Below are 23,888 nucleotides of genomic sequence, written 5' to 3' on the forward strand. Positions count from 1 at the left end.
TCCATTCTGGTGCAGTCCATTATTTAAAGTGATCGTGGATGTTGCATGCCATCAGATGTAATGTAAATGTGTGTCATCTGCTTCAGATGTTTCTAGAGTACCAGTGACATTTTGAGATCATTCTTAAAGTGCGTTTGATTTTCTTTGTATCATTTAACTCATACTTCATTTGGTTTAAAGCTCATTGCCCAAATCTTTAGTAAAGTGAGGTCTGAAAGCCTAAGACCACTAGTAATGTTTTTAATATGTATAACATTTCTCAAGCTGCACAATTTCCCCAAGTTTGTGTGAAACCTGATAATCATGTGATCCATTGCACATACAGGATGCTCTTTGGAAGCATCTAAAATTTAATCTGAACTTTTATACAAAGCACTTAGTCAATTTTTAAATCAAATTTTAATTCCAGGATTAAATTAAAGTATGTATCCCAGATTTTCAATGTGGTCTCAGACTTGAACTTCACTATATGGACTTCTTCAGATGTATCTGTTAATTGTGCATGAATGGTGTGGTTTCATTGAAAACACTACAGTACAGGTTATGACAACAGATCTGAATTCCTGACAAAATCGTTAGAATAATGCAACATAATGGCTATAATTTTTCTTCAAACACAGTCTTAGTTTGTCATTGCTTTGTAAATCAACATCACTGATCCCATGGGGAAGTTCCCATGTCTTCCCAACACAATGAGAAATTCCTTTCAACCCTTTTTGTCTTGCTTCACTGTGTGGTTGTAAGGGTAGCTTAGCTGAGGCATTTGTGTAGAACTCAAGTAAAACATTTTCTTTTAATGTGGCATATTGCATACAGCATACCAGAAAGTCAAAAGATACCTCATGTAGCTTAGAAAGAAATAGTTTGTTTTTTGAATTTTGTCTGCGCCTTTGATTCTCTGGCCAGAAAAGGTTTAAGTAAAATACACAGACGTCCATTTTAGCTGACACTGGTGTAGACCTGTTTTCTCAGGAAGGATTCGGGACATAAACTTCTCTTGACAGGTCTCCAGTACTTCAGCTCCAAATGTCTCCACCCTGGACAAGCGAAAGTTCCTGATAAACACTGCAAATAGGCCCTCATCATCCCACACATGTTTGAATAGTTCCACTTGAGTGGCGATGTACAGAGCGTTGTAGATGTTGATATCCTACATTAAGTTCTGTTTGAAACCTCTGTAGGGTTTAATCGCAGACGTATGGAGCTCATGAATGGAAATAAATGCGAGTAATTTGAAGTGGGCGAGCCAAAGCCATTAGAGCTTGTTGAATAAATTTGCAACTAGGGATAAATTTAGGAATCCCATGGACATGCTAACCATTCCTCTCCGTCTCCTACCAAATCATTTAAAATGGAATTAGAGGCCAACTTCGCTATATGGTGACATTGTGTGTGGGCAAAATCGTTCAGTGTACGTAATTAAAAGAGCGTATTTTTAGACAAATCCATCTTTTCACCAACATTTCTCAATGCTTCTGAAAAACAAAAACGACCCATTAAGCATTAATGACTCTGAATTAATAAGTGCTAAGAGTTATTCACAACCACTGTTTCTGGCTGGTAACATTATAAGCCACCTAATGGCTAGCCTTCGACTTCCTGTCCCAGATGTCTCGGCCCATCTGTATGTGTCATCAAGGCACGCCCATATAGCCTAATACTCCACAGAGCCTCATAAACTTAGGAGATTATTGACCCCAAACCTCAGTGTCCTTAAACCAAGCTTTCTCTAAGCCTCTACCCTCCCTGCTTCACTCCCAAAACTCACATTTGTTTCCATTTGGCACAGTAAAATAGTATATTAGTTTTAGCCTGTTTGATCTGTATTTACTCTAAGTGCGATGTGGCATCTGTGCCACATTGCAACAATAACTAACATCATCCTGACACCTTAGCCCTTTGGTCTGGAGCATGCTGATTCAAATTGTAAACAGTGTAATTAGCACATGTGAAAGCTGTACATATCTTGTGCATATTGCTTTCCTGTACTAGGGTTGACACGGTACCAAAATTTCAGTTGTGTTACTAATACCAGACAAATTTCATGGTTCTCAGTACCATAGCAAAAACTTTTGTTTTAATGTTTTTATTTAACTATTAAAAAATTAAATATATGAAATAAATTAAGTTTGTTAATTTTAATGCTATTAATGATTATACGTAAATACATTAAAACATTAGCATGTAGCCTTCAAATTGTTCAAGTAAACATTGCATTAAATATAATCAAATGAAAAATTAGTAATAAAATCAAAAACAAACAAAATAAGTGGCAAGTCTATTGCACAGTTTACACTTTGACTTAAAGGTGCAATATGTAAGAATTTTGCAGTAAAATATCTAAAAACCACTAGGCCAGTGTTATATATTTTGTTCAGTTGAGTACTTACAATATCCCAATTGTTTGCAACTATTTGAAAATCGTGAGAAAATTGCAATTTTAACCAAGGCTCCGGGACGTGTGAGGAGTCGGCTGTCAATTGCGTCATACCTGCATTACCCTCGCTTTATTTTGTAGAAACCATGGGAACACCAAAGACGCTTTTATATTTACACATTTTAATAGACAAGGGAACAACTCTTTTGATATATTTATAGACAGAAAACTAATTATTGTTATATAGCTCAACACGTTTAGTCTTATTGTTTAAATCTAATTTTCTTGATTTATTTGAGAGTATCATGCTTTACCATGCCTCAGAGAAAAACACTATTTTGTCAAGTAGCTAACATAACATAATCAGATGCAGCTTTATTTTTAGTAACAGTAATACAGAATTTTCTCCATCATACAATACGTTTTAAAATGAATTGCATGCCATTTATCAACACAAGCCATCCAGCATTTAATATATTCTAAAATCGATCAAGCTTACTGCAGTGTGTAACAGTGTCTCACAGCACCCGCCGAGTGAATGCACAGAGTACATTATAACATTTTCAACACACTCAAATGTATCTAATATGATAAACAGAGCTGCGTTACCTCATACTCATGACCAGAAAAGCGGAAGCGGTGCCGGCGACTGCAGCATAATAAAAGTTCTGCTGCTCGTGAGGCGTGTGTTGCGCAATCGCTCCAGCGGCCTCGTTCTGCTCCCACAACACTCGGTCCTGCTCTGCTTCATACTACAGTAACATTAATAATCGCATCCCTATCCCAAATCTATTCCAACGTCCATTGAGGTGAAGACCACATGTCCCAAGATTCCGCGCACAAACTTGGCATCATCAAGCTACGCCTTTGTTTTTCAATAGGCCTCTAGCGACCTCTAGCGGACAGAAAATATTACATATTGCACCTTTAATGAACGGATCTGTTATTGCATCAGATTTATTTGTCCCATCCTTTTTCAAACATCACAGTTTTAGATTCAGTCTCTCATTTTAATACAGTTGTCACTTAGTGACACTTAGCAGCATAAAAAATAACATTTTTATTCAAATTATGAATGGGATATATAAAGCAATATAAAGCAATCAAAGAGTGCTGTCTTTATAATCAACAAAGCTGATATCCCTTCAGTTCAACCGTAGCGAAAGCTCACTGACTTGAGTGAAAACTCCCATTATAATCAAAAATCTGTCTACACTGCAAACATGTCAAACATGAATGCTCAACGCTGCAAAAACACATTGTAAATAGAAACCTTTGAAAATCTTCACAGAGCGCTCACACAAATACAGATGGGATCGTTTGAAAGCAGCACCTATCGGCGGGTACTAGATTGGCCCTGTACTCGATACTACCAGTACTGTAGAAAGACTGGTGTGTTGCGTTTTTAATTGTACATATAAACTTGGTACCAAAGTACAGGTACTTTTGGCAACCCTACTGTAAACACACTTTAATGTAATGAGCTTCTTTGCTGCTTTCTAAACACCACTAAAATTAGGTCCCTTAGGTGACCTTCACATCGGGAGCATGCCTGTGATGCCTTAAATTCCTACCTCCATAAGCTGCTTACTAGGTTTTGGAGCAAAATATCTAACCAAAAAATGAGCTCAAACATGAAGCCCAACATCACTCTGTAAATTTGATTTTAGATCAGGAAGTGAGGTTATCTAAAAATATAAATAAAAGCTAGTCAGTTACTGTACAAAGCAGAGGTTTCAGCTACAGCAGCCGCCATCTGTTTCAAAACATATCGAGAATGGTCTGCCCGGCAGCCAACCCTCTTGCAAGGTGTCTGTGCGCTATTCTTAGTCCTTAGTCACTTCTAATTGAAACACTGCGACAAGTTGTTGATTTTCTTCAGCAGATACATCACTTCATGTTGCTTGCTGGCTTTTTCCTTTGTTGTAGGGGTGTGGGTGGGAAGTGCAAATGATTGAAAGGATGTGACAGTTTGGTGGGCATCATTATGGTTGTGTCAGACGATAGTGATTTCCAGTCATAACGCATTAGGTTCACTCTGACAGAGTGCTCAACTCCTTTCCCCTCTAACTGGCCAGGCCAAACAAGTACAGTACATTCACTTTAACAATAAAACACAATAGCCTAAGATTAGTGATCACATTTCTATACATCCGTAAGCTAAACAAAAGACAACTAAAAAAAGAAGTTTTCAGTTATCCATTGCTTATCCATTGCTGTAAGCTTGTGTCATTTGGCCAAATAAAATTAAATGACTTCCTATCCTGTTGTTGTATATGTTTGTTTAAATTTCTGTATAAGTAAACTATTCTGTCATTCTTGTAATTGTGAAATTTCTACCTTTGTCCCATTAGCAACAATCCCGCACATAGATACTACCTAGCAACAGACCCGATGACAGGTCAGCTGTATGTTTCGGATACCAACTCACGACGAATCTTCAGGCCTAAAGCCCTAACGGGAACCAAAGAGCTGCTGCAGAACGCAGAGGTTGTGGCAGGGACCGGAGAGCAGTGTCTGCCATTTGACGAGGCTCGATGTGGGGATGGAGGCAAGGCCACCGAGGCCCTACTGCTGGGACCCAAAGGTGAAGAGACCGAACACCCGCAAATCAATATGGACTGCTATAGCTAAACAAGACACACTTCTGTTCTCTCTCTCTCTCACACATATAAACACACACACGTGCATATGTTTTGTTTTGCTTTTAACGTAATATTAGTTTCATTTAAAGTGATCAACACAGTAACATCCAGCCATTAAGTACATTTCTATGAGAGAACTAGTGAGGCCTATGATCCTCACTGAATCAGAGCGCCAGAGGGTTCAGTTCCTTGCCTCATGGTTTTAGCTCTGACTAGATAAAAAAAAAAAACAACTGCTTCCTGCATATTACTTGCTCTCAACATCACTCTTAGCTCAGAAATAATTCACCACCCAAAAGCACATTGTGAATAATTCACCAAGTGCTGCGTCTTCAGTGACCTGGAAACCACAGGGGCAAGCGTGACATGTGTATCAGTCGTGTTTCGCCTGTTTGCAGGTGCAGTGTGTGTGTCTATTTGCAGATTTCACATCTGCCCCCCTCCCCCTCTCTATGTAGGCATTGCTGTGGATAAGAACGGATTCATCTATTTTGTGGATGGTACCATGATCCGGAAAGTAGACCGGAATGGCATCATTTCAACACTGCTGGGGTCTAATGACCTTACATCTGCTCGCCCTCTGACCTGTGATACCAGCATGCATATCGGACAGGTATATATCTATACTCACCTGCTCTACATCACTGCTTAATCCACTTGAATTATTTTTGATTATTATTGAATTATTAATTTGTCTATTTATTGCTGAAACAAAAGAAAAGCTGCAATACTTCTAACCTAAACGTTGATTTATAGAGTTGAATTCAGTCCAGTTATGCCACTGGGCTAAAACAAATATTTAAAGGCAGAAAGGTCAAACTTTGATTTATTTCAGAATGTGATCTGTGATTCTCAGTACAAAGATTTAGCTGTTTAAACCTGATCCTCTGGCTTTATCACTGAAGTGGTGTTAGGATGACTGGCCTCGTTTCAAAGATAAAAGCAAAGGCTGGAATCAATTGAAACTGTTGCCTCATTTGAACTGGAAGGCAGAATTGTTTTTCATGTTGCCCCTGATACAATGTTTTCAGAGGGGATTTGTTGAATGATTATTTAAAAATACATTTTAATATTATTTTGTATTTATTTACAATTTGTTTATAATTATTAAACATTTGTTTTATCCGGAACCCTGTAAGTAATAGTTTGTTATTTAAAGGACCATAACTGAGAGTTTTAGAGCTTGCAGACTTTTAAATTAGAGTCTGAATTTTTTTTTTCTATCCAACTACTTATAGTAGACTGCACTATGACCTTCTATCTATACACTGACCTCAAGACATACTTTAAGGCCCAAATCAGGAACACTTTTAGAATGAAGTGAAAACCAAAAGCCTGAGATCAGCCCTCTGTAGCAGCCTCCACCCAAACAAAAACCAGAGAAACTTTCTTAAAGACCTGGAGCTCCCCCCCATGGCTGCTCTCCCTCTGGCGCTAAATGCATATAATCACCTTAGCTCAATGAGTCTGTGGAAAACATCATCAGTTAGAATTTCTTGGATGACATTGTTGACAGGTCCACTCTCTAGTTTTTTCCCAATTAAAAACATTTTACACAAAAAAATAAATGGTACATTTGAAAAATATGATTAAGATGATGCACACTCCCATGAGATGAAGACTGCAGTCAAATCAGTAGCCTAATAAAAGCTGCTTTATTTTACATGGAGCAGTTCTCATCATGTGAACTCCAGTTGAGATCACATGATCAGCTGACTACTACTAGTTTTATCTCAGTACCCCACTCTGATAGGGCACATTATGGAATAAATTACTGTAATCATAGCTGACTGCAAATAGAGTATGTCTGCAATGGCAATAGCTGAAAATGTATGTGATGCTACATTAACGTCGTTGAGTCTAAGACTGTGTTCTTTGGTAGCACATCTCTATTGTGTTGTAGGAGTGAGACTCCTTTTTACTTGCAACTTTATTATCAAAAGGGCCTTTTTCTTGAAAATGGGTGATTTGCAGTGTTTAGTAAACTTTAGAAAACTATTCATAATTTAGGCAGAATCCTTCCTTCCCGCTCTTTCTATTTTCTGGTCTCCCCAACAACCCCATTTGTCTCTGTCTAAGTGATGGAGGTTGGGGATGAGACATAAGGCGGTTGTCTAACATACCCTTGGGTCCAGGCTCAGTGAAGCTCAGTGAAGTATGGACAGACCCAGACAGTTGGTGTCAGCCTCACAATTACCCAAACGTTTGCTGTAGCGAGTCATTGGTGTGCATCATTAAGGATATATACAGCTCAACCTACACAACTGTCACCTACCTCAGTTAAGCCAATAGGGACAGCAGAAAAAAAAACTCAAAAAGCTCTTCAAGGAAATCTTCGTTAAATCTGGGTCTTAAAATCTTCAGTCTAAATCAAGTTGGTCCCCAGAGAATACAAAAGTCCTCTCTCTGCTTCTGAGGCTACCTAGTTGTCCTTTTGCATATCAGGTGGTGACCTGGGAGTTGATGAAACATTTTAGGTGGCATGTTGTGGCGCACCCAAGTAAAAATCTGTTTGCCCTGAGTAAAATCTGGTCTTGAGTTCATGTATTATGTAGAAGGTGGAATCACAGACGGGCCATGGCTGAGCAGAGAAAGCTTTTATCCACAGGAGCCGCTGTAGTTCAGAACCATTACGCTTTAATGTGGTGCTCTTCAAAGACGCTTAACCTGCCTTTGTGGTCAGGGTGCAGGTTCATAGCAGGAAGGAAAAGAGTGAAAGAACAGAAAGAGAACCAATGAGAAGAAATGAAGACACCTTGTTGAGGAAAGTCCCAGACATGCTATATAAGTTGATTTCATTGAGAATAAGTCTCCATCAATGTTCATTCAAAGCTTTAGGAACAGACTGACAATTAAATTGTCAGCAAATCTTCACAAGAGTGAGTTATAGATTATGCAGTTGCATAAGTTTTTCCCACTGGCACTTGGCGGAGTTATTGAAGTTGTCGAGACTGTATTCTAGAAATATTGAAACCAGATAATTCAGACAGACAAGACAATGTATGATCAAGGGAAGAATACTTGCACTTTTCTCTGTGTGTCTGAGAGAAAGTGTGTGCTGGTGAATGATTTTATTTTATTAATAGACGTCCAAACAAGACTGTCCTTGCAAACCTCCTTTAACAGCCTTGTTGAAGCAGTGGAGGTATTCCAGTCCTCCATGTGGACAGTGTTGTTCTGGTTGTGCTTTTGTTTGCCAGACAGTTGTTCCCTGTAGGCGCTGAGGAATTGCATCCCCTTGCAAAATAAATGACCCAGCGACAGGCAAATCGAATGAACTAGAGGCATCCAATGTATTAAGCCTCCAAAGTAACAGATCCTTCTTCATCAGTGTCAGACCCAAACATCAACTGTGCACAGAGTGAGAGAGCAGGCGGTAGATGTAATAATGTGTCTGTGTGTATATGCAAGCCAGTTTCTGTAAGTGATCTACCTCCCTGTTTGATCTGTCCTTTCCCCAGGTGCGGTTAGAGTGGCCTACAGACCTGGCCATCAACCCTATGGACAACTCTATCTATGTGCTTGACAACAACGTTGTACTACAGATAACCGAGAATAGGCAGGTGCGCATTGTGGCAGGCAGACCTATGCATTGCCAGGTGCCGGGCATCGAGTATACCATGGGAAAGCGTGCCATCCAGACCACTCTAGAAGGTGCGACAGCCATTGCTCTGTCATACAGCGGTGTGCTCTATATTGCTGAGACGGATGAAAAGAAGATCAACCGCATCAGACAAGTCAGCACGGACGGCGAGATTTCTCACTTGGCAGGAGCGCCCTCCGACTGCGACTGCAAGAATGACGCTAACTGTGACTGTTATCAGACAGGCGATGGGTATGCCAAAGATGCTAGGCTAAATGCTCCTTCCTCTCTGGTGGTCTCTCCTGATGGAACGCTCTACGTAGCTGACCTGGGAAACATTCGAATCCGTGCCATACGTCACAATCGACCTCCGCAAGGCTCTTCGGGTCTTTATGAAGTTGCATCACCTGCCTCGCAAGAACTCTATGTGTTTGACTCCAACGGAACACATCAGTACACTATGAGCTTGGTCACTGGTGACTATAAGTACAACTTTAGCTACAGCAATGAGGATGATGTCACCGCTGTAACAGATAGCAGTGGAAATACGCTACGGGTTCGTCGTGACCCCAATCGAATGCCAGTGCGCATTGTTGCCCCTGACAACCAGGTCATTTGGCTGACAATTGGCACAAATGGAGGACTTAAGACCCTCACAGCACAGGGGCAGGAGCTAGTGCTCTTCACCTACCATGGTAACAGCGGCCTGCTAGCCACCAAAAGCATCCAAATTGGCTGGACCACATTTTATGAGTGAGTGCTTCTACTAATTAATTTACACTGTAGAAGACTGTACCTCTGTATATCTTTTTTATTATTATTAGATATTCAGTGTGGTCACAGATAAAAAAAAGAATCAAGATGCAGTGTTGTCAGCCTTGTTGTAGTACACATTCCTGCTGCAGGGTTTAATGCTTCTCTAAGTCTTCTCCTTCTGCAAAAATGTAGCCTGTAGTTACAGAACCTACCATTTAATTTCACCACATGCTATTTAGAGCATGGTGAAAACGCTAAATGAATTTGAATGACATTTTCCGGCTGGTGGTGTACCAAAAGGTTTTGCATAATGCCAGTCTGGGGTAGGTCCTTCTGGCCAACATGTTGGACACAGCGTCTGTGCGCTTACCCTGCAATAACCACAAAGACATTGCAGGCATTGACAAACCTAAATGATTATGACTTCAATGAGTCAAGTTTTTATGATGTTTGTGGGTAAGGATTAATCCCGATTTTATATAGAAAATGTCCTCAGGCCAGTTGTGAGTGTGCAAGGCAACTCAGACTAGGCAGCATTTGTCAAAAAGCAAACCACACTGGACAGAAACAGCCTATTTCACATTTTTTCTCCACTTTTGTTTATGCCATATTTTTCTTTGACTAGTGTACACGATCAGGTTGTCCATTTGACCTCTGTCAGATAGCATACATATAAACAAGGCCCAAACAAGACTGACTATAAACCGTACATGCACACTAGTCTGCTTAATGTCATTCCATCATGAGAACTGCTGACTACACGTCAGTGAGGTCCAACTGCAAAAGGTGCTCTAATGGCATTTTTGATTTTCAGCTATGACAGTGAGGGACGCCTGACCAATGTGACATTCCCCACCGGGGTTATCACCAGTCTGATTGGAGAGATGGACAGAGCACTAACAGTGGACATTGAGACCTCAGGCCGAGATGACGATGTCAGCATCACCACCAACCTCTCCTCCATTGACTCATTTTACACATTAGTTCAAGGTGCGGCAAGTCTCTGCTGTATTATCATTATTAAAAATGACCCCTGATGGCGCTTTAAACTGACCTGTTGCTTTAAGTCTTGGAAATGTTCCACACTGCTAATCAAGCTGTAACTCACAGGTTAAATCAATATTAATGACCAAACACTCATTACTCATTCATTAGAGCTAAAATTGTCAGATGGTAATTTATCGTTTCACTATAATCACAGCACCACAGGGAATGAAAACAAACTGGACAGCTGGGCTCTGAAATAATATAGCTGCATAGCACAATTTAAAGCTGAATTCTTTTAATGTTAAAATACTTTTAATAACCTACGCCCAGCTTAATATGTAAAGACAACAAGACATCTGTAGGTTTATTTCCATAAGAAGTATAATCACTGTGTCATTATTAAAACATCCCAAACTGGGTCAACCAGTGGCCTGAGTTTGGAACAGCTCAATCCATTTATTCAACCAGTAGCAGATGGGAAACCTGTTTAAAAAGTTATATTTGCAATTTTAGTTGGTGATGCAGAAATTACACACTTCAGTTTAATATAGTGAGGTAACAGACAGCAATAGGGTGAATTTGGGAAAAGTAATTAGATTAAAGTGAATTTAATTAGATCAAAGAAGATTATGTATTTATGTGTTACAGCGCAACCACAGCACAAACCAAAGAAGTTAATGTCTCATGGGGTTTTATTTTTACAAATCCCTTTCTAACCTTCTTAACTAAATAGGATGTGACTTGAAAATAAAAATCAAGGTGGTGATCCTGCCACACTGAATTCACAGTCTTAACTTAATCCTCATAACCTATCTTCTCCTGCTTTTTCCCCCCACTACTTCTCGTTTCAATGGTTTTCCTCTTCATAGATCAACTAAGAAACAGCTACCAGGTTGGCTATGATAACTCTATGAGGGTCATCTACGCCAATGGAATGGACTCTCACTTCCAGACCGAGCCTCATATTCTTGCAGGCGCATCCAACCCAACAGTGGCCAGAAGAAACATGACCCTGCCCGGAGAGAATGGACAGAACTTGGTGGAGTGGCGCTTCAGAAAAGAACAGAACAGGGGGAAGGTTGTAGTTTTCGGCAGGAAACTCAGGGTATGTAAAAATGTGATTAAGAAGACTCTTTATCAAGAGTCATATATATTAGATGTGTTATGTACATTATATCTGTACAATACTCTTTTTGGTACTGTATGACTGAAATAAGAGGCTTCATCTTTGATCTTAATTGCCATATCATATTCACATTGCTATTTGAACTAGAGAATGGCTTAAGAAAAGCTTTTGTCTAGTCATCAGCTTCTGTCAGTGAATCAGACTATTTATTCTTTTTCTTTTTTTGTAGTTCAGTGTTTTTTTTTTATTTTTGAGAAAGCATACAGAACATTTTGCAATACTAGAAAGAAAACTTATTAGACCACTATTACCCCTATACCCCCCCCCCTCCCTCACCCAACCCGTTGCACTCAGGACTTGGACAGATAAACATAATACAAGATAGAAACAATACAGACCGACATATATACATATATATATATATATATATATATATATACATATATATATATATATATATATATAAATAAAATGGAATTTAAAATAAATAAATAATAAAAAATAATAAATAAATAAAAATATAAAATAGTAGCAATAATTATAACAGCAGAAGCAGTAGCTGCAGATTAAGTATCTAAAATTTCTTTGACTGTAGATATCCAATTCTTCCACCTAGACAAAGATACAGGTTTAGCGTGATTAGTCCATGCAGATGACAGTTCCAGATATAGTATCTCCAGTAAAGAATGCAGCCAATGCTTAGAGGAAAGGTGAAATTCTATTATTTTTCTTTTGTTATGAAGAGGAGTTATGAAGAGTAGCTGAATTGTTACAGTGTCCTCTGTTGTTCTTCCTCCTCTTATTTGTTCCACAAAAGAAGCAGGCCATCTCAGAGCATCAATAAAGCAACCATGATTCTTATATGGGAAACTGCTCTGGCATTTCAAAACCTCTGAGTGGCATGCAAAAAATGAGACTAGGAGAGAGACTGAAAATGTGTTGTTGGCCAAAATGTATGAAATTTTTGTGTTCTATTTAGTCCTCAAAGCAATACAATATAAGTCCACACAAAAATACTATACCTGTTGTTAGTAATGAATGTTCTAATCAGTAAAATATTCTGATAAATATTCTGTTTTCCTATCATAAAGGTCAACGGTAGAAACCTGCTGTCTGTGGACTATGACCGCTCACTGCGCACAGAGAAAATATATGATGACCATCGAAAGTTCCTTCTGAAGATTGTGTATGATGCTTCTGGTCATCCTACACTGTGGGTTCCCAGCAGTAAGCTGATGTCTGTCAACCTCACCTATTCCAGCTCTGGCCAGGTCACAAGCATCCAGAGAGGACCCACAATTGAGAGGGTAGAATACGACAGCCAGGGACGCATAGTCTCCAGAACCTTTGCTGATGGCAAAACCTGGAGTTACACCTATTTGGACAAGGTGAGAATTTTTTTTTTTTTAAACAGTAGATAGGAATCTTTTACCAGAAGATTTGTTAGAGTGCATTGCATATGTATTGTTATTGTCAGAAATTTCCACAGGTTATTTTGCAGGGATGTTTAAAATGACTCAATCAGAATTATAAAGATGAAAATGGATTGACAGTATTTGGAAAGTACTAAGTTCCTTGCGTCAAATGCTGCAAGCACAAACATTTGATACTGCAGCACTAATTTAGATGATCAATTGGTAAGTCTAACCTATGTAAGGCTTGGCATTAAGGGTAAATGCTTTTTGGAGATTGGTAGTATAAATGTTCCACTTACCTTGTATGGAAGTGCAGTCATTATCCATAATAATTTTGTATTTCACATAAGAATACTGGATTGAAACAAAATGGGAGCAAGTAATTAATGACCAAAATCGTCATTTCTGGGTGAACTGTTTCTTTGAGTTAACTATCGATTTACTGATGATTACTCCCATTGAATTGTTTCTCATGAAGCACACCATTATCACTGTGTCAGCAGTACAAACATGAAGTTTGCTTGTCCAAAGAAAACCGAAAAATAGCTGTACAAAAAAGAGCCCTAGTTATCTAAGGGTCAGAAATTTCTGTGGAGTTATGTGGGTGGTTTATAGACTTCAAAAACTGGTATGTGCAGAGAGGGAGAGAAACTGGATGTTGTGGATGTTTGAGGGAAATGGCTTAGTAAAGTCTCATATAAACAAAGATACAGTCTTAAAATGAGACTGCAGGGAAAACTCAGGGTTTGAGCTCAGCCTAAGGATACCATAAAGAAAGAGACAAAGAGTGATATGAAAAGAATAACTTGTACCCCCAACCCTTCATACTTGCAGGACATCACACATTTTTTGGCTGTTGTATGCTGTACACTTGTGTATATAGTTGTTTAAATATTATGAAATAATTTTGCAGTTTCAGACAGATATAAAAGTGAGTTTCCTGCAAGAGAGCACTCAGGTATAACCACAAAAGTTTTGTGGCAAGAAAAACCACTGTGCAAAAGTGTAGATTAAATATGCATGGATAGTCTGTCTTTCCGTCGCCTGCCACATGAGCAGGTAGCGTGACCAGTGAGAGGATATCAAACATACGCCACCAGCAGTGCCTAGGGAACTAGAATAATGTCTGTCCAAGTATGGTTGACAAGGTGAAGGCTTCTCAAAGGTAGACAACTACTGTAGCAATTCCCCAAGATGGAGAGGCCTCTAAGGATATCCCTCAAAATCTGCAGACGTCAATCTGTGTGCTTATTTTACCAGGCAAGACGTATATACGTATAGAGTGATGCGGCAGCTCTGAATGCCACAGTCTCAGATCCATTCGACGAAAGGCTCTGGGGATGTCAGTACTTAAGCCCCACGGCAAGAAACACTTATTTATCATCCTTTGCTTCAATTCACCTCTCACATTGTCCAACAAGACCCAAAACAGGCACAGAATAAACATGAGGCCTCCATCATTCCTAACTCAAAGACAACTTGCTGACTTGTTTGTTTACCTCAAGCTTCCAGCTTAGCATACAGATGCATTTTAAAACCCCTTTTTATTGATGCTCCAGTTCCACAATATTCAGAGCACGAAAACCGTTTTCAACCCACCTTATTGAGATAAGTATGGGCACATCATGAGGCTAAAGCCAGTAATTGCAGTACATTTTATATTTATGCAGCAACGCACATTCAACAGACCTGCATTTAGCAGCTTGAGGGTCAAGGAGAACTCAATTAGGCAAGGAAATAATCACTAAATGGAGCGTTAATACCTGCTCTTACACACCATTTGCATTTTAATAGCATGTAAGAAAAGCATGAGAGAGTAATGAATTGTTTAGGTTAATTTCTCCTTTCTCCCACCTTTTGATTTACAGTCCATGGTGCTGCTTTTACACAGCCAGCGGCAGTACATTTTTGATTACGATCTGCAGGATCGACTCTCTGCCATCACTATGCCAAGTGTGGCCCGTCACACCATGCAAACTATCCGCTCTGTCGGTTACTACCGCAACATCTACAATCCACCTGAAAGTAATGCCTCAGTTACAGTGGACTACAGTGAGGATGGCCAGCTCTTGCGAGTGGCACATCTGGGCACTGGCCGGCGTGTCCTCTATAAGTACCGGAGACAGAACAAGTTGTCTGAGATCCTATACGACAGCACACGAGTCAGCTTCACCTATGATGAGACGGCAGGCGTGCTGAAAACTGTCAACCTTCAGAGTGAGGGTTTCATTTGTTCTATCAGATATCGACAGATAGGTCCTCTGGTGGATCGCCAGATATTCCGCTTCAGTGAGGATGGCATGGTTAATGCCCGCTTTGACTACACCTATGACAATAGCTTCCGAGTTACCAGTATGCAAGGAGTCATCAATGAGACCCCGCTTCCTATAGACCTTTATCAGTTTGACGACATCTCCGGCAAGGTAGAGCAGTTTGGGAAATTCGGCGTCATCTATTACGACATTAACCAGATCATATCAACAGCAGTAATGACCTATACAAAGCACTTCGACGTCCATGGCCGCATTAAGGAGATCCAGTACGAGATCTTCCGCTCCCTCATGTACTGGATCACCATTCAGTATGACAACATGGGCCGTGTCACCAAAAGGGAAATAAAGATTGGCCCTTTTGCCAACACCACCAAATATGGCTATGAGTATGACGTGGATGGGCAGCTGCAGACAGTCTACCTGAATGAAAAAATGATGTGGCGGTATAATTATGACCTGAATGGCAACTTACACCTGCTGAACCCTGGCAACAGTGCACGACTCACCCCCCTTCGCTATGACCTACGGGACCGCATCACACGGCTGGGCGACGTGCAGTATCGTATGGATGAAGATGGCTTTCTGCGGCAAAGGGGTGCAGAGATCTTTGAGTACAACTCCAAGGGGCTCTTGGTTCGGGTGCATAGTAAAGCCAGTGGCTGGACTATCCAGTACCGCTATGATGGGCTAGGAAGACGCCTGGCTTCTCGTAATAGCCTGGGCCAGCACCTTCAGTTCTTCTATGCGGACCTCAACTACCCAACACGCATCACCCATGTGTACAACCACTCAAGCTCTGAAATTACATCGCTCTACTATGACCTGCAAGGCCATCTGTTTGCCATGGAGATCAGCAGTGGTGAGGAGTTTTACATCGCTTGTGACAACACAGGAACACCACTTGCAGTCTTCAGCAGCAATGGGCTTCTCCTCAAGCAGGTGCAATATACTGCTTATGGAGAGATCTACTTTGACTCTAACCCTGACTTCCAGTTGGTTATTGGATTCCATGGTGGCCTATATGACCCTTTAACAAGATTGCTGCACTTTGGAGAGCGAGACTATGACATTCAAGCAGGCCGTTGGACCACCCCAGACATTAGCACCTGGACCAGGGTGGGCAAAGACCCAGCTCCCTTCAACTTGTACATGTTCCGCAATAATAATCCCATCAGCAAGGTGCATGAGGTCAAGGAGTATGTCACAGGTAAGAAAACGCCCTTCTGGCATACTGTATCGGTGTTTTGTTTGTACAACCATGATTAGGTGGGGTTTTTTTTTTACAATGTATGTTCTTTCATTCATAGATGTCAACATCTGGCTTGTGACATTTGGCTTTCACTTGCATAATGTCATCCCCGGATTTCCCATCCCTAAATTTGACCTCACCCAACCGTCCCTGGAAATGAGGAAGAGTCAACTATGGGACGACCTACCGGTATGTCATCTAATGCCTTTTTTTCCCCCTTAAGAATGAATATGTTTGACTTTATACGTCCTATATAACCTACTTAGCTTGATCTTTCAAAATTTGCTACTGTAGTTTAAAAGAATGTGATGAAAAATTATGCCATTGATTTCATTCAAGTTAAAACTCATTTTTTACAAATATGCCCATTCAATTAATTACAATACTAATGTGTTTTGTCTTTTTTGGGTAATTAAGTCCATCTCAGGGGTCCAGCAGGAGGTTATGAGGCAGGCCAAGGCTTTCCTATCTTTTGAGAGGATGCCAGAGATCCAGTTAAGCCGTCGACGTTCAAGTCGGGAAAAACCTTGGCTGTGGTTTGCAACAGTCAAATCTCTCATTGGTAAAGGTGTGATGCTTGCCATTACCAGTAAAGGACAGGTGGCCACTAACGCACTGAACATAGCAAACGAGGACTGCATTAAAGTGGCCACTGTCCTCAACAATGCCTTCTATCTAGAGGATCTGCACTTCACAGTGGAAGGCCGCGACACACACTACTTTATAAAGACCAGCCTGCCCGAGAGTGACCTGGGCGCCCTGCGACTCACTAGCGGTCGCAAGAGCCTAGAGAACGGTGTCAACGTAACAGTGTCACAGTCCACGACCGTGGTCAATGGGCGGACACGTCGCTTTGCAGATGTTGAGTTGCAGTATGGCGCATTGGCTCTGCATGTGCGCTATGGAATGACACTGGATGAGGAGAAGGCACGTGTCTTAGAGCAGGCCCGCCAAAGAGCACTGTCAAGCGCATGGGCGCGGGAGCAGCAGCGTGTACGTGACGGGGAGGAGGGAGTGCGTCTTTGGACAGAGGGGGAGAAGAGGCAGTTGCTCAGCTCTGGGAAGGTGCTGGGTTATGACGGCTACTATGTACTATCAGTGGAGCAGTACCCTGAACTGGCCGACAGTGCCAACAATATCCAGTTCCTGAGGCAGAGCGAGATTGGGAAGAGGTAACAGTCTGCACAGCACAGGCTCTTCAACAGACTACTGCCCCTCTTCTCCCCAAACTCCTTTCTCCTGTGTACACACTCCCAGAACTCCTATCCCAGAGACTTAAGGGAAAGGGTTTATGTTAGAGAAGTGAGGAGTTGTGCCTAAGTGCCACACACACACTGCAATTCTACAAAAAAGAAACTTGAGGCACTTCCTCTCATTGACTGAACCACACCCCCATTCTACATATTTGTCCGCATTATTGCATTGAATGGACAATGGACTCTCAAAGAGAGCAACCCAAGGAAAAAAAAAAACTCAGTTATGATTTGTTTTTGTCTTCTTTTTTTTTTTTTGCATTTTATATGAAACCTTAAAGGTGACTTGGTCAGTGATAAAATGGAGGAAAAAAAGCAAATGTGTTTACATGCAAAGACCACTGCACCCAGATGAACTAATATAATGTCTTTTTCGCAAGGCAGTGACTGTAATTCAGTGGTTCGTACTGTCCTGGGCGTCCTTGTTTTCAGCAAAATGTTTTGTCAACAAGTGAGGACTGAGGTTTCAGACTGTGAGCTAGTTGATCGTTTCTCTTCTGCTTTGATTTCTTAAGGGACACAGTTGTGGTTCATATAATCAAATCTGAGTGTACAATCTCATTCCTGAACCAACCCAAGTGGTGACTAGAGCGGAAACTGACAGAACAAAATATATAAATATATATCTCATAACTGACCGGTACTTTGACAAAAGATGTTAGAATATCTTTATGGATTTTTTTTCACTTATCCGTACAATATTAGTCGCAGAGAAAGTAATTTATGTACAGTGTTTATACATAAAAATAAAATCTTACAAATATTGAGACTTTTTCGTCTTGTCATGCATTACTGTTTATACTCATGAATTTTAATATTTTATCTTATCAAAATTTGTGGTAATGCTAATTGAAATAAAATCAGCTGTACTGTGTCATTAAATCCTTAACATTGTTTTTCTTCTCTTTCCATCCTCTGAAACTGATTGTTGCCATTTTTCTTTTTATTTCTCTCTTTAGATTGTCTAAATATGTTCAGTGGTTTCATGCTGTTGCTGCAGCTGTAATCAGCAATAGGTTTAGCGTAGCTGTATTTCAGTTGTGGGTTGAGAAAATACTACACTCAAGAACTAAAAATCCAACAAGGGTTTTTTGCCAGAAATGATCTAAATTATTCCTTTGCAGTAATGTCATGGTACGGTATTGTTCTGTCTTTAATTGGAATGAGTTTCAAGCTTAAAGCCTCACTTTCTGTCCAGAGATACAACTTCAAGCTTTAGCCTCGCTTTCTATAAAGAGATACTTTTTTTTTTTTTTCAGAAAGTTTTCTTTTTAATGTTTTAGATGAAGGACATATCACACTAGCATTCATGTTTATTGCCACTGGCAGCATGGGGGAATACTTCCAATGAGTTTATATCCCTGCATTCAAACCAAGACTAAAAACTCCCTTGAAATGAAGTAAGCTCAAACTCTCTTGAATCAAAAGGGTCATTAGAGAGCAGAGAGAGTGTGGCTTTTTCTAGTGAACACAGATATTGCCCTATGATTATGTTATGATGCCAGAAATAAAGTGTTCTGCATGGGGCTAAATTCATGTAACAAATAAAGAGTTCTAAAGCTACATGAATTTTGAAATTTAAAGAGCACCAAATACAAAGCGAACAGTTATCTAAAAGAGATTTCCATCGTGACTCATATAAACGAGATTGATTTAGGATTTCTTTTACTTTGAAACATTTAACAACCAATGTATTCATCTGAGAGCACCACAAATGTTAGTGACCAGAAGTCACCCCGAAAGGGGGAAAAAAATATCTTAATTTGTATGCCTAAATGGACTGCCTCCTTCTTCAGATACTGTTTTTGTAAAGGCTTTTTAAAGATTGTATAAAATAAAATGTTCTGACTAATGAATGAGAAAATATTGTTTCCATTTTAGTTTGTTGTTTTCCTATGGCAAGTTTTTTAATCAATCATGTAATTGTACGGTGGAGCATATTTTTCTATTCATGTGTGAATGGAGATCTGAAGGAGATATTACCCACCTGTGGGCCTGTGAGGGTTTTGTTTGGGATTCTCAGTTACTGACTGATTGGGGAAGGTCTCAGCTCATTGTTAGGGTGAACTTTTCCCTCTGGAAAAAAAGGTGAGCACTTAATTAAAACAATAGTAATAACCAGAACAAGAACCACTGCAATATCAACAAAGTGTTTGCCTTAAAAGGTCTACACAGATTCTCTGAGTTGCTCTGCGATACAGTTATGTTATTTGTTGGCATGAGGAATGGCCACTGTACTCAGGAGCCCTTCAGTCAGTGTGTATGAACAAATTCCAATTTTCAACATTTGTTTGTCAACATAGTCAAAGTATTGTTATTAAAACCCAGAACTAGCTTAACAGAGGCAGATTTGGGAAAAACATGTTACAAAGTAGCAGTGAGGATATAAATGTCTGTGAGAGGAGAAGCGAGAACAGAAAATGTCCTGATATGTTTGCTATTGACTGCATGCATACAGTGTAAACTCAATGAATCAAAGAAAGGTCACTTTTTTTCTCTTGCAGCATATTAGTGCCAATATGTACGTGGTCTGTTTCGATATTTCTTTGCACTACAATGTATATGTTGAAGATGATGCCTCTACATTATACATTATTGCAGTCCTCACATCTCTGGTCTGATCTGAGGGAGATTGTAAAAACCGGTTATTTTTCCTAAATTAAAAGGAAATATGCCTGTACAGAAAATCATCAGTATTTAATTTATAACTTTTGAATAAATGCCATTATCATCACACAGTTCAGTCACTTAATAGTAATGTTTTCTCATATCAGATCTGATGTGGGATTTGGTTAACCTAAAATGTGTGCATTGTGTGACTCAATTTGTCTGAGTACTGAACATTTGAAAATGCTGTGTGTGATTAGCTTTGTTGCTACTGCGACAAATCAACCATTGTTTTTTGTTCTTTTTTTTTATTACTTTGTTTTTTGAACAGACTCTACATTTTGTGTATTTTGTATTATCTGTTATTCCAAACAAATACTACAAACTGAAGTGATTTTACCTGTAAATTCAATAACTTATCTTACAATCTCTCATTTGTAATGAGGATTTAGAGGAAGTTGTATACTGATGTTCTTATGTTATTTGTTTTTGCTCAACTTTTGCTTTGTATTGTTTTATAGCCATGCAGCATCTCAAAAAAGGCTCATGATTTCCATTTGATAGACACGTCTGTTTAGAGTGCAATTAAAGTGCAATTTCGATGTAATCTAAACTAGATCACTGCTGGATTCATTACCTTTTATCTTCAACATGTTTAATGCTCCACAGAGATCAATCATAAAAAAAAAAATAAAATGTAATATTCTAAATGGTTGTGTATTTATTAGTCCATTACACAAATGTGACCACATTCATATCTTTTAGCCATAAAAAAAAAAAATAGATAACGTACAGTCAGACTGTCATTATCACAAAACAAACCTTGACAGGGTTATATAAAATTGTTACAAAGAAAGCATGAATGTGAAAGAGTTATGAAATCACTAATTTCACAGTTTCAGTATAATTCATCAATTATCTATATGTTTCATAGATTCATTCTTATGAAGCAGAGAGCCTAAAGCAGGGGTGTCCAGACTTTTTTTTAAAGTATGCCAGTTTTGATGTTGTGGACACACCTGGAGGCCAGACACTTGGTTTTTCGTATCAGGACATCATAAAAAAAAACATCTGGTCAGATTGTACAACAACACATGACATAAAACACTATGTCATGGTTTATTTATTTTGCCCCTTTTTATAAGATGTAAAATAAGTCTCTGATGTTCCCAGAGTGTGTATGTGAAGTTTTAACTCAAAATACCCCACAGATCATTTTTATAACATTTTAAAATGGCCACTTTTACGTGGCCATTTTTGTGTGTGTCCCTTTAAATACAAATGAGAGAAGAGGGCAAAGCTTCAAGGACAGATTGCCAAAACACCGGCAACAACAAAACAGGACAATCTCACGCACTGAAAATATCAAAAAATGTCAGTAGCCATTTTCAGCCTTATATGTTCAAAACGGAGTCATTTGTAAAGGCTGTCATTTATGAAGCAGTCTGGCGCAAAATTATTGCCGCAAAACTATAAGACTTGACTGATTTTCTTTCCTTCGAAAATAAAATTTAACCACGATGTCAGTGAGTCTATGGAGACTCTTATGTGCATTGATACATCCTAAAACACAACACTTGTAATGCCTCTTTGGCGCAGACATTGTATTACTCCAGCTGCTACAGCGAGGACACAGAAATGCCAGACTCTGTGCTTCTCACTCAGGGCTGTGTCCATGCTAATAGATCATCACCGGCTGTGGGTGGGGAATCTGAATCAGCTCGTTTGAAGAGACTGCTTTTGATTTATGGAAGTTATAAAAAAAAAAAAATGGATTTTTACCATTATAGACTGCTTGTTCTCACACACTGCGGACACACATCAGTGTTCAAACACCTTATGATAGTGAATTTTGCATAATAGGTCCCCTTTAAAAAATTAGGCCAAAATAGAGAAGCTTCCACAGGAATTTAAGAGGGTAAGTACCAGTCAGGCACTGCTAATCAAATGTCTTTGATTAATCAATCATTAGCAAGCATGATAAAAGAAAACGTTTTGGCAGTTTGCTGCTCTAGAGCATTCTGGTGTGTGTTAGCACAATGCCAAGGAGGAAAGACGTCAGCAATGATCTTAGAGAAGCAATTGTTGCTGCCCATCAATCTAGGAAGGGTTATAAGGCCATTTCCAGACAATTTGAAGTACATCATTCTACAAAGAGAAACATTATTCACAAGTGGAAAACATTCAAGACAGTTGCCAATCTTTCCAGGAGTGGACATCCTAGCAAATTCACCCCAAGGTCAGACTGCACTGCTCAGAGACAAAAAACAAAAGCTACACCTCAGACTCTATAGGCCTCAGTTAGCTTGTTAAATGTTAAAGGTCATGACAGTACAATTAGAATAAGACTGAACAAGTATGGCCAATTTGGTAGGGTTGCCAGGAGAAAGCCTCCTCTTTCAAAAAGAAAATGGCAGCATGGCTTAGGTTTGCAAAGTTGCATCTAAACAAACTACAGGACTTCTGGAACAATGTCTTTTGTACAGATGAGACCAAAGTGAAGATGTTTGGAAATAATTCACAGCGCCACGTTTGGTGAAAACCAAACACAGCATATCAGCACAAACACCTCATACCAAATGTCAAGCATGGTGGTCGGGGGGGTGATGATTTGGGCTTGTTTTGCAGCCACAGGACCTGGGCACCTTGCAGTCATTGAGTCGACCAGGAACTTCTCTGTATACCAAAGTATGCTAGAGTCAAATGTGAGGCCATCTGTTCGAAAGCTAAAGCTTGGCCGAAACTGGGTCATGCAACAGGACAATGATCCTAAGCAAACCAGCAACAACAGAATGGCTGAAAATGAAAAGAATAAAAGTGTTGCACTGGCCCAGTCAAAGTCCAGACCTCAACCTGATTGAAATGCTGTGGCAGGACCTTAAGAGAGCTGTGCATAAACAGATGCCCACAAACCTCAATGAACTGAAGCAACACCAATTCCTCGAGAACAATGCGAGAGACTGATAAAGTCATAGAGAAAATGATTACTTCAAGTTATTGCGACTAAAGGTGGTTCTACAAGCTATTGCAACATGGGGTAGGGTGTACTTAGTTTGTCACACATGGCTTCTCCTTTTTGGCTTAATTTTTGTTAAATAAATAATGACATATGTAAAATGTCACGTGTTGTTGTTCATCTGAGGTTGTATTTACCTAATTTTAAAACCTGCTAAAGACCAGATGATTTTTTTATGTCCTCATATGTAAAACCATACAATTTAAATCCAGACTAACATTTGAAACCAGTGGCACTGGTGTTATTATATTATGTTTCTTGGAAATGCACATTTGACAGTAGCTTAAAGGATTAGTTCACTTCAGAATTAAACTTTCCTGATAATTAACTCACCCTCAAGTCATCCAAGATATTTATGCCTTTCTTTCTTCAGTCAAAAAGAAATTATGGTTTTGAGGAAAACATTATAGGATTTTTCTCCATATTGTAACTTCAATGGCTACCAACGGGTTGAAGGTTCAAACTGCAGCTTTTAATGCAGCTTCAAAGGCTTCTACATGATCCCAGATGAGGAATAAGAGTCTTACCTAGTGGAACAACTGGCTATTTTCTAAAATAAATAAATAAATAAATAAATAATACACTTTTTAAACCACAAATG

At 39.5% G+C, this 23,888-nt stretch overlaps 1 protein-coding gene across 1 annotated transcript in view; it reads left to right on the plus strand.

Annotated features, from left to right (window-relative positions):
- The window catches only part of tenm3 (teneurin transmembrane protein 3), a 294,739-nt gene extending 273,758 nt beyond the window's left edge, over positions 1–20,981 (plus strand). Inside the window, 9 exon segments of the mRNA XM_048196721.1 lie at positions 4,732–4,964; positions 5,481–5,635; positions 8,484–9,358; positions 10,176–10,351; positions 11,218–11,453; positions 12,566–12,862; positions 14,758–16,369; positions 16,470–16,600; positions 16,829–20,981. Coding sequence (XP_048052678.1) covers positions 4,732–4,964; positions 5,481–5,635; positions 8,484–9,358; positions 10,176–10,351; positions 11,218–11,453; positions 12,566–12,862; positions 14,758–16,369; positions 16,470–16,600; positions 16,829–17,587 — 4,474 coding nt within the window. The 3' untranslated portion in view covers positions 17,588–20,981.
- The last annotated feature ends 2,907 nt before the right edge of the window (positions 20,982–23,888 follow it).

This window comes from Megalobrama amblycephala, linkage group LG7, assembly GCF_018812025.1.
Source record: "Megalobrama amblycephala isolate DHTTF-2021 linkage group LG7, ASM1881202v1, whole genome shotgun sequence".
Lineage (NCBI taxonomy): Eukaryota > Metazoa > Chordata > Actinopteri > Cypriniformes > Xenocyprididae > Megalobrama > Megalobrama amblycephala.